This window comes from Rutilus rutilus, assembly GCF_951802725.1.
Source record: "Rutilus rutilus genome assembly, chromosome: 12".
Lineage (NCBI taxonomy): Eukaryota > Metazoa > Chordata > Actinopteri > Cypriniformes > Leuciscidae > Rutilus > Rutilus rutilus.
In genome coordinates this window covers 34,656,528-34,674,101 of record NC_140217.1, presented here as the reverse complement: position 1 = coordinate 34,674,101, position 17,574 = coordinate 34,656,528, and the positions used below count along the sequence as shown (strand labels likewise).

Here is a 17,574-nt window from a genome sequence, read left to right as displayed (position 1 = left end):
GATATTACGCTGTAGCCACATTGGACCAGAGGTTTGGAAAATGGATGGATGATTCAGGTCCGGGCGCCATCTTCTGGTCAGACGTGGGAATTCATTCGGCTTGCGACTTTCACAGTGCATTATGGGTATTCTCTAGCTGTTGAATGTACATCGGTTGTACACTCATTATTGCGGTGCATTGTGGGATTGAATGAGTGCACTCGATAATGTCCACTATGGTTTCTGACATCACTAAAAATGGCTGCCTCTTCAAATAGTGCCCTATATTTAAGGGTGTAGGGTGATTTCTTATTGGGAGATGAGAGGGTCCATGACTCTATCATTGCAGAAAGTATAACGGCTTTCTTGGATCACGCGTGCCTTGTTAACCAATCACATTACAGCCTTGATGTCATTGAATTTCATGAAGTTGTGCGACTGTCAATCACTGTCTGCGGACACCATAGAAATGAATGAGAAGTGCTGTAAACTGAATCATACCTTTTGCGCAATTGTCAATGACTTCTCTTATAAAACATTTTTTGTGTGTGTAAACTAACAATAGATCTATCAAAAATGAATGTTTAAGAGCAAACATGTTGAAGATTAGCCAATGGGCTGTCGATTCATTAAATGATAAGCTATTTCCTCAGAAATGCGGCCTATTCAGTGTAGTGAAGCCTCTCCTCCATTGACATCCATTAAAAAAAACGGCCTCTTGTCTCTTTCCCTGCACACCGCTGCGCTAGCTGGCATTACGCTTTTTTCGGCTAAGGTTGCAGGCTTGCCTTCAAGTGGCTTTGCTAAGGCTAGAGGCAAGTGATGTTGTGTTTTTATCAGGGTTGGAGCTAAACTCTGCAGGACAGCGGCACTCCAGGACCGACGTTGCCCATCCCTGCACTGGAAAAATTAAACATTGGATTTTTTTTTCTTCTATTATTCAGAGCAGCATGGAATCTTAACAGAATGATGTTTTTGTGTGTGTGTGTGTGTGTGTGTGTGTGTGTGTGCAGCATATTCAATGATTTTAAATGTGCATAATTCATTGTTCATTTGAATGGCAACACATTCACATCCGTTTGAATGATGTTTTCCACAGCGCCGCTATTAACATGAGACCTACTTCTTTCTTAAAAAGCTTTTGATGTTGACATAAGACCTACTTTCTTTTAAAAAATGACAGTTAATTTTTTTGTTCTTTATCCCAAGAGATAATTTGGCAGCAGCAGGTGAAGAAGTGGCTGAATCAGTTGTTGTATTATTAAAGTTGATGGTGTTCCGGTGTACGTTTTATCAAGTCATCCATTTATATGTGCGAGTGCAATAACAGCTGCTTTTTTTAACTTGTGGTTTCAATTCGAGGGCAAAAAAGTGGAACACTTTGTATGTGTAGAGACAACAGAGACTGTCTCAGAGGACTAACACTGATTCACTGTCTAGTTCTCGTCTCAGTATTTCTCACAAGCCTCATTAGATTGCAGGTGTGCTGTCTGCACATACAGGGCCCGAGGCGGAGGCATTGATGAGATACCGCTATGAATCGTTTGTCGTTTGCGCCATTAAATCCTCATTTGTGACTGTAATTGCAACTTCAGGTTCAGCAAGATTAGTGAGAGTTTTCGACGTATAGACTAAAGCTAATAATTTCTAGCCTGTTTAATCACTATGTATGGACCAGTCATGTCCTTTCTGGTGATTTGTTGGAGCCCTGCCATAGATTTTCTGGTTACATTTGAAAGTGTAGCTCTGCTGACTGAAGCCAGGGACCATATTTAACAAAAGCTTTTATCTGAGCCATGGCCTTTTGGTTAGACCTCTGACATATTGAGCTGTGGCAAGCGACATTTTAACTTTTTTTAAAAAGCACATCATTTTACTGAAGAAAATGTGAGCGGAGTTTAAACTGTCCACGACAAAATTAGTGGTTGCAATTTCCTTGCTAATGCTATTGCTAAGGTGTTCTGGTTGGTTGCTGGGTGGTTGCTAGGGTGTTCGAGGTATAAATGTTAACAAAGCCAGTTTATCATAAGTGGATGTTAGCTGGCATGAGACAGTTTTCAGATTTGGGTCAAAATCTCATCATCCAAACCATGTGCACAGCCATGCATTTTCTTGTATTATTTATAGTATTTACTAATATGTTGATTTAGTTTTGATTTTCATATTTTCCTTTACATTATAATTTTAGTCATCGTTTTATGTGCTTTTTAAAAATATTTCTATTTAACTTTTATTTCCATTTTAGTAATCTTAGTCCTTTAAAACGTATTCCAGTTAGTTGCCATGGGTATCATTTGTAAGTTTTTTTAAGTTTAAGTTTTCAATCTAATATTATTATTTTTTATTTTATTTCAGCTTTATTTCAATTAACTGGGCATTAATTTAATGAATTAATTAATTGCACAGCATTGGTTTTATTTTATATAATATTAACCTAAATATTATTACTTATCTTATTTAAATGTATTTATAATATATTTGAATTTAACTTTTTTAAATATTTATATTATGTTTTTTTTATTAAATGTAGGAGTGTTTATAAGCATAAAATTGCTGTGGTATCAAACTAGCTTCCTCTTCAGACTTATCTAGTAGATCTAATAATTGGTAGAAAAAGATACATGTTTTTTTTTCTATGTGTTTAATACAACAGATATAATTTTACAGATATGATTTGTGATTATAATCACTTCTTTTGGCTTTAGTGTATTGGAAATTAACTTGCTCTGCAAACAACATGGTCAAAACAACTGAAACATTGGTGTCGTGACTAGCTAATAAGTGCCTTTTTAATGACACTGCACTATATTTGAACGACACACTTCTTTAGGATTGCCTAGTGGCCAGTGCTGGGTGGTAGCCATCTGTCTCTTCTTCGAGAAGAGCCCCAGCACAGCTGATGTGGTCCTAACCCTTCCTGTCGACTTGTGCTGAGACTGCTTTCCAGTCAGTCCCTCTGGATGGAGATCACAGCAGTGAGTCACACTTAATCACAGCACACAGTGGAGCCAGAGCCGAGGTCACGTCCGCCAGAGCCAAAACACACAGCAGCGTTCTAAAGCAACAGCAGGGGGTTTCGCAGCAGTTCCATGGAGTGGCTGGAGCCATTAGTGCTGGTGTGTGTATGTATCTGTTTGTGTGTCACTGAAAATATGCCATAAACAGTGTCGCTCCAAGTGGTTGGTTAAAAATAATCATGATTACCCTCTCATTATTTGAGTAATAATGCCTTACACCGCGTCCTAACCGGGCACGGTGCGACAAAGCGACCAGCGATGAAAGCAATCACTTGCATGTTAATCTGAGTTTCTGAGCTAACTAGCCAGGACAAGTGAAACAACAGTTTTATCAGTCGCTTGGTTTCTACTTCTGTGGTATCGTACGGAGAAATCCTGCTCGCAGCTGCTCGTCATTTATACAGTGGGGTCCACTGAAATTAATGTAAATTATTATTGAATTTATTATTATTGTTTATAATCGTAATTATTCATTTTTATTATTATTGTATGTATTACACGATTAATAATAATTAAATTATTTATTTATCTAATACCATTTTACTCTACAAATGATATTATATATATATATATTTTTTTTTTTATCTTTTAGTTAAACAAAATATTCTTTGTTTTAAAATTGTTCAAAATCCCCCCCAAAAAATTGTTTGTTCATTTACTTTTGGATTCCACTGTATATTAAACATCAAATATGGAGAAAGCTGTATCAATTGTAGAAGTTGAGAAACACTGAGCATCATATGATAATCAGGTGACAGAATGAAGTCACACAAGGATGGATTTTACTTGAAGTGTGAGCGTAAAAATAGCTGATTGTCAAATACAGCACAATTAAACTCAAGGAACATATATTTTTTGGCACCTACAGCACTGTTCAGCATCATAATACCACTAACCTATATACCTCTCATTGCTCATGGGATAGCAAAGTGTCAGTTGGTTGCACACTTAAATCTCATCTGCCTTCTATATCATGACTACTCTATTCTGACATTCTAGTCATTTGCATATTATATAGTAGAGAATTACGCATATTCAAATGTGGTGACGGTGATGCTTTGGGCATGTTGAGTCACAAGGTTATGGCTGTTGAGGCTTGACATATTGACTGTGTCAGTTAGATCAGGGGGATATTATGTCAACAAGCCCTCGTGAAAAGAAGGTCCCAGGTCATGTGTACACTTCTTCATTATTGCAAAATACAGCCCTGACAGGACCCCACTGTGAAGAAGAGGGCTATTGTATCATCCTGAATGAGTTTATTTTGTGATAATGACCTGTTTTGTCCCTTACATTATTTCTTTCCTACCAAATAAGTAAATAAATGGTCTTCAAATATTGATATTAGTGAAAATTATTTTATTATGTGAGAAGAAATAGACTGTGGTGTGATATAAAACTAGCACACTGCTGGGTATTGGTTGCCTGGGGCAACGGACAAATATACAGTTTCATTATATGAAATTTTTTGGCCACAGAAAGCTGTGATTGACCAATTACAACCCAGTATGCCATGTAATAATGGCTTTGTTTTCAGTGATTTGTCATTTAAATATGCTGTGATTTCGTTTTGCAGATGTACATACAAACGACCACACTGACCATCTCAGTGAGTCTGAGCGCGTCCGTGTCTCTGGGGATGCTGTACATGCCGAAAGTCTATGTAGTGCTCTTCCACCCGGAGCAGAATGTGGCCAAGCGCAGCACTCGCAGCCTGAAAGCTGTGGTCACTGCCGCCACCATGTCTAACAAGTTCAACCCCAAGGCCAGTCTGCGGCCCAACGGAGAAGCCAAGTCGGAGCTGTGCGAAAACCTGGAAACTCAGGGTGAGTGGGTTTGAGGATAAACACTTTATTGTTATTGACAACGATTTGTATACTGCCATAAACCTGTTTTTGTAATCTTAAATTTTTTTATTCACCATCATTCTCTTGCTCACTTGGATCCATTTGGATAATGGATCCAAATTTGGAGTCAGTAACAAAATTATGCTTCAGCAGTCCGGTTATGAGTCTTAATGCAAAAAACTTTAGATTTCTTTTTGATTTAAAGGATTAATTCACCCAAAATTGACAAAACTGTTTTTATTAAATACAATTTTTAATTTAATAATGCCATGAAATGCAATGAAGACATTTAATGGCATCAGTGTGATGATCATAACAAGACAACCCCTAATCATCTGCCTCATTTTGCGAAATGTGTTTATGTTAGAATCTTGCCGCTTAGCATCAGAGATGCTGTAAGAAGTGTTTTTTAAATCATCAAGAGGCAAATCAGTTGAATCGGTACAACAGTCCTTGCCCGAAACCTATCTCCTGCTAATTTGAATATCAATAAAACAGCAGCTCATAAACAACTTTGTAATACAGCAGTAAAAAAAAGCCTGCTGCCGTAGCAGAAATAACTTGCATTCTAAAGCAGAGGCAAACCTGTAGCCTCCATCTTCAAAAGAGTGGAGTCACAGTTCGCATAATTATACTTTTCATTAATGCCCTGATTGATTGATTGATTGATTAAGTTCAGGGCTGAACAGATTAGTCAATAAAAAATTGGCAACAAATATTTTCATTGTTGAATAGTTCTTCAAGCTTTTGATCGTATGACCTATTTTAGCACTACAATGATAGCATTAAAATTGCTATTTTTCTAAAACACTAAGGAGGCTCGACAAAAAGTAAGAATGCAACGTAACATGAGGAGAGTAAATATCTTTCCATCTTTACTCTCCTCATGTTACGTTGCATTCGGAGATCAACTACTTTTGACTGACAAAATTCCAGCCACCGGAAACACTAACTGATAAAGTGAGTCTACAAAACCTTTCTTTTTAGTAAACTTTGTGTACACAAACAATGTTGTCAATGCTCGAGTTCATGTGTAGAGCCCCTGGTGATACTTCAAGCACAGTTTCATGTTGTGTCGAGCTTCCTTGGTGTTTTAAAAATAGCGATTTTGATGCTATCATTGTTGTGTCACTCCCATTCAAAAGGCATTTTGACCGAAAACAAAAATACGGTCAATCTTAAAAGTGGCGTTTCCATTCTAATTATGCTTTTACACGAATGTTTGACTCGGGTAGATTAATAAAAATAGCCTGGGTTACAATTTGGCGAGATTTACCCTTTATTTTACAGCATATAAATCACAACTACACAATGTTACCGAATGAAATGTCAACCCAGGACGAGCTATAGGACTGTGAACTTTGAGGGTGTTGATGGACTCGATCTACTCCATCTATGTTTTGATCATCGTTCTGAATCCGATCTGGATGTAGTCTTTGACAAAATGCGATTTTCTCAGCTTTTTGCTCAAAATTTTGCTTTTTTTATCAAACTTAACCACATACACAACATCAACCCAAGTGTTAATAAAAAAGAAATGCATGAAGCTAGAATTTTTTTATTTATTTAAGCAGAGGCTCTGTTTTTTCTATTTATATATTGCATATTCAGATATTCATTCCACCAAATATTCTGGGTGCCATTACACTTTTGTGAAAATTATAAAAAATGCTGGCGGTGGCTGGCCAGCGCTCCATGTTGCGCGGTTGCTCTTCTGGCAACCTGAGTTTAAGTACCTGCTCGGATACCTATCCTGATCCTGTCCCGCTCTCTCTATCCCACTTCACTTCCTGATAGTTCTCTTCTATCCTGTATCAATCAAGGCAACAACAACAAAAAAGCCAAAAATAAATTCATATATATTTTCAATATGACAACATACGCATTTGTTCTCTAAATATAATGTGGTATTAATCTGCACATAGTTACCTTTATCCTAAAATATGTTTTGCTTTGACGCTACACTTTATTTTGCATGCCCCAAATGACATCTTCATTAAGAGAAACCTGCGAAAACAGAGAAGAGGCGCTAATTTCTGATGCTATATCTGGAATACACGATCCTCAGTAGACAGTCATTTTGTATTTTTAGTTTTGCATGTGCCATCTGCTTTGCATGTGTTTTTATATGTGATGCGATCTGGGAAAACCCGCCGGATGTCGAGCTGGTACGTTTTCAGTAAGTTATTTGAGAAGACTTTATTTAGTTATTTTGCACATGAAATAAAAATAATGTCCGCGGATACATCATTTATAATAAATACTGCAATATTCTATAGAAAACAAGAGTTGATTTCATGGTGACTTTAAAATCATCCTGCTATTAGCAACTAACCCTACTAGTTACTAACCCTAACCTCTGATGTCAAATGTATCAGACAGGGAAAAAATATAAATCCATTTCACACTTTTAATAGACATGGAAAATATGTTGCTTACAAGAAGAATTTCCCTCAGAATAAACAGATGATGTTGAATTGTCGTCAATGGAGCAACTTGTTTATTTGCAGCCAGATGGTGTCGCATCTACCAGCAGGGGTTAACAGGGTCATGCTGACCAGCGATACCTTGACCCCTTGCTTTTGGGCCATGTAAGCTGAGAAACCATAAAGAAATATTAATCCATTAATCCAGATATTCATTCATATTCATTATGACATGAATTTACTAAGACTTTTCCCAAGATATATCTGTACTTTGACTAGTGCTTGAATAAAATATTGTGTTAAGCAGATTCAAAGTATCATGTTTGACTAGGAAGGAACAAATTATCTGCTTCCATTACATTGCATTTGGCATTCACAGCAACGCGCATCCACTCTGCTTTCATTATGTTGCATTTTGTATTAATTTAGCAATGTAGCAATACCCAGCAAATCATATTGTGGGTCTTAGTAACAAATAGCTCTGAATTAAGGGAGACATCCAGATAAATGTTTTGACAACAGAATGAAATTGTGTAATACATAGATGAAAATTCACCCAATTAAGCATGACTAGTTAGCACTGAATGTTTTTAGCAAATATTTAACACCGGTTGCATGACCATGCCAGACTACCACCATCACCAGTGTGAATTTCATGTGCTCTGTGCTTTGTTTGCTCTCTATAGCACCACTTTGAATTCACTGCAGTGGAACAATGTGCTTTTGTAAATGAGGTATTAGAGTCAGTGACTACATTAGCATGTGCCCTTTTAAAAAATCTTTCCAGAGTCATTTAATACAGGCAGTTTCTTTACATTTAAAGCAAAAGCTAGCTAACAAATAATTTCTCCTTGGCTCAGGGATGTCTAACATTTCATGAATGCATTAATGGTGGAATAGGATCTCTTTGTTGATTCTAATTGATTTGTGATCCTCCTTTTAAGATTTGAATTGCATTAAATAAAAGTGTCTGCTAAGTGTCTTAATGTAGTGTAATGTGATAGAAACATTGCTATAAAGTGTTAGTGAATTACATGACATAGAATTATTATGTAGTTCCTACTTGTGTTTCTAGTCAAGTAAGGACTCATCTTTATGTGCATGTTATAGGCAGAAATCACCATTATTATTGGCATTGGTGCGATACAATAACACAGACTTCAATTGGAGTCAAATATATCATGATTTTTTGAAGATGACTTCAATAGAGTGGTGCAGTGATCACGTTAAAACCCGGAAGACTGATTTGCCACTGGTTCCCTCGAGATTTTCCTAAAGGGTTTATAATGGACTTTTTCAATTTATGGGTAAAATAAAGCCTGTGGTAAACACAACTTGTTAACCTTTATTTAACCAGGCAAGTCACTTAAGAACAAGGTCTTATTTTCAACAACAGCCTGGCAGGAGAATTAAAATCTCCTGAAAGTCATACACACATGCATTACAAAACACACACACATATGCATTCATTTAAAACATTTACAAGCTGTAATGAAAACACTCCCCAGTAGTTTTTAAATGCAGAGATTGAACTATATGATTCTAACTGCAATGACTTCTGTAGCACATTCCAATCATTTGGAGCAGCAAAATCAAAAGCTGAATGACCATAAACAGTATGTAACTTGATACCTTGACGTTTTGTTCTACAACGTACATAGAAAGGCATATGATATAGAATTATACGTAGGCATAACTGCTCATTTCTATGGAAGCTTGTTTTCCGCCAATGAATAATAAATAATAATAATAATTGCAACTTTTTATCTCACAATTCTGACTTTTTTTCTCACAACTGCGATATATCAAGTCAGAATTGTGACTTTTTGTCTCACAATTGCGAGATATGAAGTCCGAATTGTGAGAAATAAAGTCGCAATTCTGAGAAATAAAGTCGCAATTGCGAGATATAAAGTCAGAATTGCGTGTTATAAAGTCGCAATTCTGGGAAATAAAGTCGCAATTGCGAGATATAAAGTCGCAGTTCTGAGAAATAAACTCGCAATTGTGTGTTATAAAGTCAGAATTGCGTGTTATAAAGTCGCAATTGTGAGAAAAAAAGTCAGAATTATATCTCGCAATTCTGACTTTATAACACGCAATTCTGACTTTATAACACGCAATTCTGACTTTATAACACGCAATTCTGACTTTATATCTCGCAATTCTGACTTTATAACACGCAATTGCGACTTTATTTCACGCAATTCTGACTTTATATCTCGCAATTCTGAGAAATAAAGTCAGAATTGCGAGATGTAAACTCGCAATTGTGAGATAAAAAGTCGCAATTATCTTTTAAAATGTTTTATTTTGTGGCGGAAACAAGCTTCCACACTGTAAAAAATTTCTAACCCTCCCAAATCAAAAATTTCAAGTGACCGATAACATCTAAATTTTTCAATTGGCCCAAGTGAAATTCTGTAAATTTCAATTGGCCCAAGTGAAAATCTGTACATTTAATTTTATAATTTACAGAATTTCACTTGGGCCAATTGAAAAATTTAGATGTTATCGGTCACTTGAAATTTTGATTTGGGAGGGTTAGAATTTTTTTACAGTGCATACATTTCTGCTTGCTTTTGATGGGTATCATTTTACCCATGATATAGAATTATGCAGTTGAACGATGTTTGATTTATAAGTCTGTCTGCCATTGTTTTGGAATGATCTGATGCATTTTGATATATAAATGCAGTTTCTGTGGATTTTAGAGAAGATTTCAGTCCAGTGTTTAATAAGTCAAATGGAGGTCTTCAAAAAGAAGGTCTGTTTTAGGTCACTGTCTTGGGACCTTTTATTATTAAATAGTATTTTTTACAATAATATATTTTATGCAACACTGATGTTTGTTTATTTATTTATTTATTTGGCTTGTGCAATAGGCAATATCATAATTAAATTGTGTTTTGATTAGTTATGCTGCCTAAAAAGGCAGCACGCAACCCCTGAAGAAACACTGTGTACCTTGCAGCAGAGCTTTCTATTTAGGTGATTAGCCATATGACGCATTTCACACCCATTGCTTTTCCACGTTTTTTAACTCGCAGGTGACTAGATTTCACAGTATCACATTTAACACATATGTGACATAGTTCACTCTGTCTTCTCGGAAGCTCCTAAAGTCACACAATTCTTGTCATCTCACCTACTGGTTGTATCAAAAAAAGGATCTTGAGTCTAATCAAGATGAGCACAAGACATGTTTGATGTAGCTATTCTTATAGTGTCAGTGCATATTTGTGACAGTCATACACTCCATTAGTGTATCTACAAAAGTCAGTACTTGGCAAGCAGTTTTATCACTGATATAGAGGACACCTTGCTACCAATACATCCTGAAGTAACAGTCCATCTTTGATATCATTGAAATGCAGTATGTGTATTGAGTTCAGTGATGCATGCATGCATGCAAACAAGATCAAAATATAATGTGTGTGTCTGATGTTGCCTGCAAAGATCATAGAAACTTGCCAAAGAATGAGGATGAGAGCATGAGAATGACAAGGTCAGCTGATCAAACTCATAGAAACGTTATATAAACATCAATAGGTTTTCTTTTGTGTTCTGTAAGGAATAGAGTTTTGCTCGAGTGAGTTGTAAATATGATCAATAACAATACGAGTCTGCTTTACATAAGCCGTTTTATGTGTCAGGATTTGAATGACTGAAAAGATCATTGTGGATCTCCTTGGAATAGTCTCTTGACCACAATATAACCATTCTAATGAATGACTTGTTGAATTGAAGATACCAATTCAATATCACATTTTGTTGCCTTGGTTAGAGAGTTTTCTGCAGTGTGCAACAGCTTAAACATTTTTTAATTTACTTTGCATTGAATCCTTAATGTGATATATGACATATAGTAATTTGATACATAATTAGCAGATTCCCTGATTCTGGACCCAAAAACAAAGAAAGTCAGACTTTTGCAATTTAATATCAGGAATATCTTTTCTGTTGTTAAACAAAGCGAAGTGGTTAAAATATTATGCCGCATGCTTTGATGTTTCTAGATATGTACACATATCTAAAACTAATTCCATTTTTGTTAGGCTTTGGTTTTCTTTTCTTTCTTTTTTTTATAGTAAGGATTAATTTATTCAGCATATTCCTTCAGGCTACCTTTTAATGACAATTACATTTTTAATGCCTCCTGACAATTTCTGTGCAAGGTCGTTTAATTTCAGGGCATATTGAGTCAGAGAAAAAGCACCTCTGCATATCCAAGTTCAATGGGCCTTAAGGCCAAATGGGCCCCAACAGGTTCAATTATAACACAGAAACGTATACGTCTGTGTTTGCAATAGGTGGCCACACACTATAAAGTTTATCAATATACAGAGAGAGACTTAACATTGTAGACTGTTTTATTCTGTTAAGATTTACTTGACCTGTTCTAGTATATTACTTTGGCTTGTTGTAAATGAGACTGCAAGATTTTTAGATCTAGACAGAAAATACAGAAAACTTCAACGCATCCATTGTCCTTTTAAAGAGCGTGTTATAGTGTGAGCTGCTGTGTCCATGTAATGAACACCGAGCTAGAGCCGAACGGGCTCATGCATACAAAGGAGTTACTTTGAAATAAACTTCTTTCAGCACCAAATTATGCTCGTTCATTTATCCCTCTATGGGCTTAGCCGAAGCACAAATATTATCATTTAAACACACGCGTAATGATATTACTGTTAATCTCTGAGATACAAATGTTCACATTCATACACAATACTGTACTTTTCGTTCCAGAACACATAAACACAGATTATTTTGTGTAATATACCCAACCCGTCATTAACATCCAGTGGTTATTATAACTCTCAAAGCTGTTTTTAAAAGTAATATCTAGCTAGCGTCCCAGAGGTCCTATGTCCATTGGGTTTATTTTCTCCTAATTCAAATAGTGTATATATTTTTTTCTATTCACCTTATTTTTAACGTGAGCTGGTGCTTCTGGTCATCTTCTTCCAGCTGTACAGCATCAGTTATGCTGCTTGATATTGCAAACAGTTATTTGTTATTGTATTATTTTAATTTACTGTAATCATAAACACACTGGCTTGTAGCGCACATTATTTTACCATTTACTCTACTGCTTTCTGAAGCAATGTTTATTTACAGGTCATTGACTGCAAATAGCCAAAGACCATATTTTCACTAACTCCACCCACCATTGCTCTGATATTTTACGTTTAGTACAAATAACATATAACATTTTATTTACTCTCTGTATGATTAGCATCTACAGTGCTATGCATAAGTGAATACACCCATGCTAAAGTTGACTAAAAAGAGGAATAAAAAATCATCTTTTGGAAATTGAACTTAATGCCTTAATTTAAAAAATTAGGAAAAATCCAACCTTTAAGGACACCAATTTTCTTTGTGAATGAATAATGTATCGTAAATAAATAAATGTTCTTCCTTAAAATACAGGGTGCATAAGTTTGGACACCCCTATGTTAAATTCCCATAGAGGCAGGCAGATTTTTATTTTTAAAGGCCAGTTACTTCATGGATCCAGGATACTATGCATCCTGATAAAGTTCCCTTGGCCTTTGGAATTAAAATAGCCCCACATCATCACATAGCCTTCACCATACCTAGAGATTGGCATGGGGTACTTTCCATAAGATCATCTCTCAATGCAAATCAAATTAGCTATTAGGCTAACTGAAATAAAACCATGCCAATCTCTCATTATTTATGATGCATTATTCATTCACAAAGAAAATTGGTGTCCTTAAAGGTTGGATTTTTCCTAATTTTTTAAATTAAGGCATTAAGTTCAGTTTCCAAAAGATGATTTTTTATTCCTCTTTTTAGTCAACTTTAGTATGGGTGTCTAAACTTATGCATAGCACTGTATTATTATTTGCACTTACATTGCACATTGTAAACAAGATGCTATGTATTGCTATATGCTATTATTCTTGGTGCATAAACAGTATTTAACCCTCTGGGGTCTGTGGTGTTTTCTGGGCCCTGGAGGTGTTTTGATATGGCCAGACATTTTTGCATATTTCTGTTAAATATAACATTTTCATGGCTAAAGTCTGCTTACACTATAATCAACACAAACTCTGCTATAACATGTGCAGCATGTATGCAAAAGTAGCTTTTTTTCACTTGTTTTTGCTTTCTCCTACCCCAGCTTAATAAGCAAAGACAGCTAAATAAGCCAATTTGTAGGATGATTTCCCTAAAAAGTGACCAGTGGCAATGCTAGTGGTGCACTTTTTATGTAAGCTTATAGGCTGTATTATAATTTTGTGAAGCATACATTTGCTTGTAGCATATAAAAAAACTACTGAAGTGTATGTATTCGACTGCATTGTGCCTAATATACTGGTATATGCTTTTATCTTTAAATTATTTAGAATGATTGGCGTTTACAGTAGCTTGTTACTGTGCCTTGCAAATGTATTCACAATCACAACCTTTGCAAATCCTACATTGAAATCTACTTCACAAAGAGTTTCTGAAACACTGGAACTCGAAATTATTTTAGAAAGTTAGAAAACTTGCTGAAATGTGCTTTTTGCATAAGGATCCTGTCCCTGCATCGCGGACGATCCCAATTTACACAGATGGAAAACAATTGTCCTGATGAGGACACAATTGTCTTAAAATGTGATTGCCTGTGAATCATTAAAATAACGACCACATATTTTCTGGATAAAAAAATGTAACCCTACAGTAAAGGGAACATTATTCAGGTTGTGAATATGAAGTGCATCTTTGAGGTTGAGGTACTTGAGTATGAATCAACCGATAAAGAAAATGCTTAAATTGTTGTAAACACTTTTAAAAGAACATAATATACCTCTCAAGCTTATAATTCTTTCAAAGAGAGCATTCAGGGGGTTGAAGAGCATTTCAAATAGGATGCATCTGAAAAGAATAATTTGGATCCAACATTGATTGATATACTGTGAAAAAAATCAAAGCTTGCATACTGCAGAAACATCTCTGTATACAAGGCTCAAATGCTTTTTTTCTCTCTTCATGGCCATATGACAAACATGTTATACCTGCAATGTGTTGCATTTGAATTTTGCATTGCAAAACCAAGTCAAGAAGCAGCATCCATTGTTTGAATTTTAATTTTTCAATCAAATGTTTTGTTATAGATGTATAAAATGCTGCAAAGTTATTGTAAATGAAACCTGTCTAATATATGTAACCACTCAACCTGTGTTTCAGGATGTGTTGATGATAACTAAACAGTGAAGACAGGTAAAGAATTTAATTATTGGTTATTGCTTGGCTTATTGTTGGACCTAATTGTTAAACTCAACTATGTTCAATTTAGCTTAAATGCTTAAACTGTGCATATCAATTAGTTTATAATAGACAATGCATTGAGAATACGCTGACATTTGTTAGAATTGCTAAAGACAAAAAGCATGCATGCCGCATTGTTTTTGCAAATCACTTGTTTACACAGAGCTTTGTTGGTGAGAAACACTATACTGGGGGAAAACCTAAAGATAGCAACACATTTGTTTTTATGCATTTTTCAACCAATAGAGAGTAGGTATGAAAACTTTCAGAACAGTGCATGGCCCAGATTGCATAAACACAAACACAAATTGGGAAAGCATTAAAATAGAGCAGTATGAATCTATGCTAGAAAAAATCAAGCACCTCAAACGATATTTTATATAGAGCAAGAATCATTTAAGTTTGCGTTTTGTGTCAACGCCCCTCTCTCTAAGCTGAAATGGAGCTATTTATCTGACTGCACCTATGGGTCAGTGCTCCATACGCCGAGGGACAGTTCAGACTGAGAACCGCACCATAGTGTTGGGTCAAATGTCACTTCACCTTCCTTATTCAAACGGCCCTGCATGATTGCATGAGGTAACCTTTTGATCTCCATATAATGATGCAATGAGCTTGAATTTTCCATTGACCCTCCTTCTTTGGCAAGGTCATTACATAAATAGCTGAAGGCAATGTCACTCATCCTACCCTTTGCGATTGTTTGTACTACACAGCTATTGCAAGATGAATGCCGAATGACAGGATTAGGCTGTTGATTGGGTTTTTGTTGATGGAATGCTTTAATAGCAGACTTGTCACTGTTTGCTGGCAACTGGCATGTTTCTAGAAGGTGTTAAATGGCCCTCCTCTGCAAAAGGTGACAACCGTCTCAGTCAAGTAATTTGCACTTTGATATCAAGAAAGACAGAGTCTGATATCAAAAGAGACACGCTACTTGACTTCTGGCAAGTTAATAGCAGTATCAAAGGAGGAGTCTTCACATTGCAACCAGGCCTGACAAGAAATTAAAACTGTGTCATATTGCTTTGATAAAGGTTTTCGCTAGTGCGTATCCTACCAAATTACTACATGTCAACCAACTGTTATTCATTTGCAACTACATGTCAACTCACTTTCATTAGAGTAAGACTGTTAGGTTAAGGTTAGTAGAAGAAGTTGACATGTCCTTGCAAAGCTACTTATGTTCAGTAGAATGTCTGTTGGGGGACCAGATTATTAAAGGGATAGTTTACCCAAAAGTGAATATTCTGTCATCATCATGTTGCTACAAACCTGTATGAGTTTCTTTCTTCTGCTGAACAAAATGATATTTTAAAGAACGTTGGTAACCAGACAGTTGACGGTATGTTTGAGTACCAACATTCTTTAAAATATAATATTTTGTGTTCAACAGAAGAAAGAAACTTGGAACAACTTGAGGGTGAGTAAGTTATGACAGATTTTTAATTTTTCAGTGAACTATCCCTTTAAGCAGACAGTCTACTAATACTCTGACTGGTAGTTGGCATTTAGTTGCAAATACAGTGTAGTAGAATGTCTAAAGTGGACAATCGAAATAAAGTGTTATCGAATTACCCCCCACACACTTCAGGTCGTGAAATTCTAATAAAGCAGCTGCGTTCATGTTTAAGTGCCTCTGAGACTCAAATGATCTATTTTTGTAACACTCTCTCTTCCCTTGCAGGACTCAGCCCTAAACAAACGTACATCAGCTACAGCAACCATGCAATCTAGCCAAGTGATAAAAGGTCACTACCGAATCCCAGAAGTGACCCCTGGAAGACAGCATCTCAAGATAAATCACTCTCACGTTATGTCACGTATGGAAGTGAAACAGCGGATGGTTGGGGGACCTCCACGGACATGTTTCCATTAATGAAGCTTATGTGAAGTCACACAGGGAGCATCTGGGGAGGCCGTGACTGTTGAGACGTTGACGTTGGAATGACGGTCTGTCACCCAGACTATTCCATTACAGCTTGCTCTATCTATTCCAGATGTCATTGTTAAAGTGATACACACTAATTAAGGACAACATGTCAGTGTCTGCTGTTTCATTGGCGCTAACACTATGTGGTGGCTAAAAAAAGAAAAAGAAAAAGAAAAAAAAGTATTTAAAAAAAAAATCATTCGGAGCTTTTTCTTCTTGTTTTCTCCTTGGTGATGACAACAGCAAAGGCAGTGACCATTGTTTACAGATGTTGAGCATGCTGGTTTTGACATCCTGTGCTGTGTTGTTTTTCTCTTTCTTTCTTTCTTTTCGTTTTTTCAACAACAAAAAAAAAACGAACCTTCTGGAATGCTGTTGAACTATGTTGCTGTATTGTTACCTCACCATGGGCCTTGTGAAACTGTTGAAGATGTACGAAGTGCTCTTTGGAGTAATGTTTGCTTGTGCATAAGTTTTGAGGAACTCAAATCTGCCCTGTTGTCAAAATGTGCTATAGCTGTCACAGTCACCTGTGCGAAATCGAAATATCACAATTTAGAAATGGGCGTGACGCCAGCTTGGAAAGGAACGCTCGAGATATTAGAACCAACATCCACTGGACCAGGAGGGCGCGCGTAAGTTACCTTCATAAGAATGCAGCTACCGAAGACTTTTAAAGAAATTCAAAGCATCACCAATCTCAAGTAAAGGAACGGTTCTGAGAAGCTCGGAGAGAGTAGATGACAGGATTCGGTATTCGTATCTGGAAATGTCAGGTGATAGAGAGACAAGCTGATTTGTCTCTTTAGATGTTTGTGAATTCAAGATTCAGTTCTTATGATTTCTCCTCTTTGTTTTTGCACTGTTTGTGCTGCAGAATAAAATGTCTATGTTGACCGTGATAAATGGCAACTTAATGTGTGTTCCCGATTGCTAATGTTTGCTTTTCATCCTAAAAGAGAAAAAAATCGTCAGAAACAGTGCCTGAATTAAAGTATTTGTAAAATAAGACATATGAGGTATGTGAAGCATGTTAATTTTTATACATAAATAATTTCTAATAAAGAAATTTTTCAAAACGC

General features: G+C 36.1%; 1 protein-coding gene across 4 annotated transcripts in view; it reads left to right on the top strand.

The window, feature by feature from the left end:
- The window catches only part of grm4 (glutamate receptor, metabotropic 4), a 163,813-nt gene extending 146,239 nt beyond the window's left edge, over positions 1-17,574 (top strand). For 2 of the 4 annotated variants that reach the window (XM_084426032.1, XM_084426034.1), the window contains 3 exons: positions 4,573-4,822; positions 14,479-14,511; positions 16,247-17,567. In XM_084426032.1, the coding sequence (XP_084282158.1) occupies positions 4,573-4,822; positions 14,479-14,498 (270 nt within the window). In that variant the 3' untranslated portion in view covers positions 14,499-14,511; positions 16,247-17,567. Of the gene's footprint in view, positions 1-4,572; positions 4,823-14,478; positions 14,512-16,246 lie in introns of all 4 variants that reach the window. The other 2 variants (XM_084426031.1, XM_084426033.1) reach the window with 1 other exon arrangement.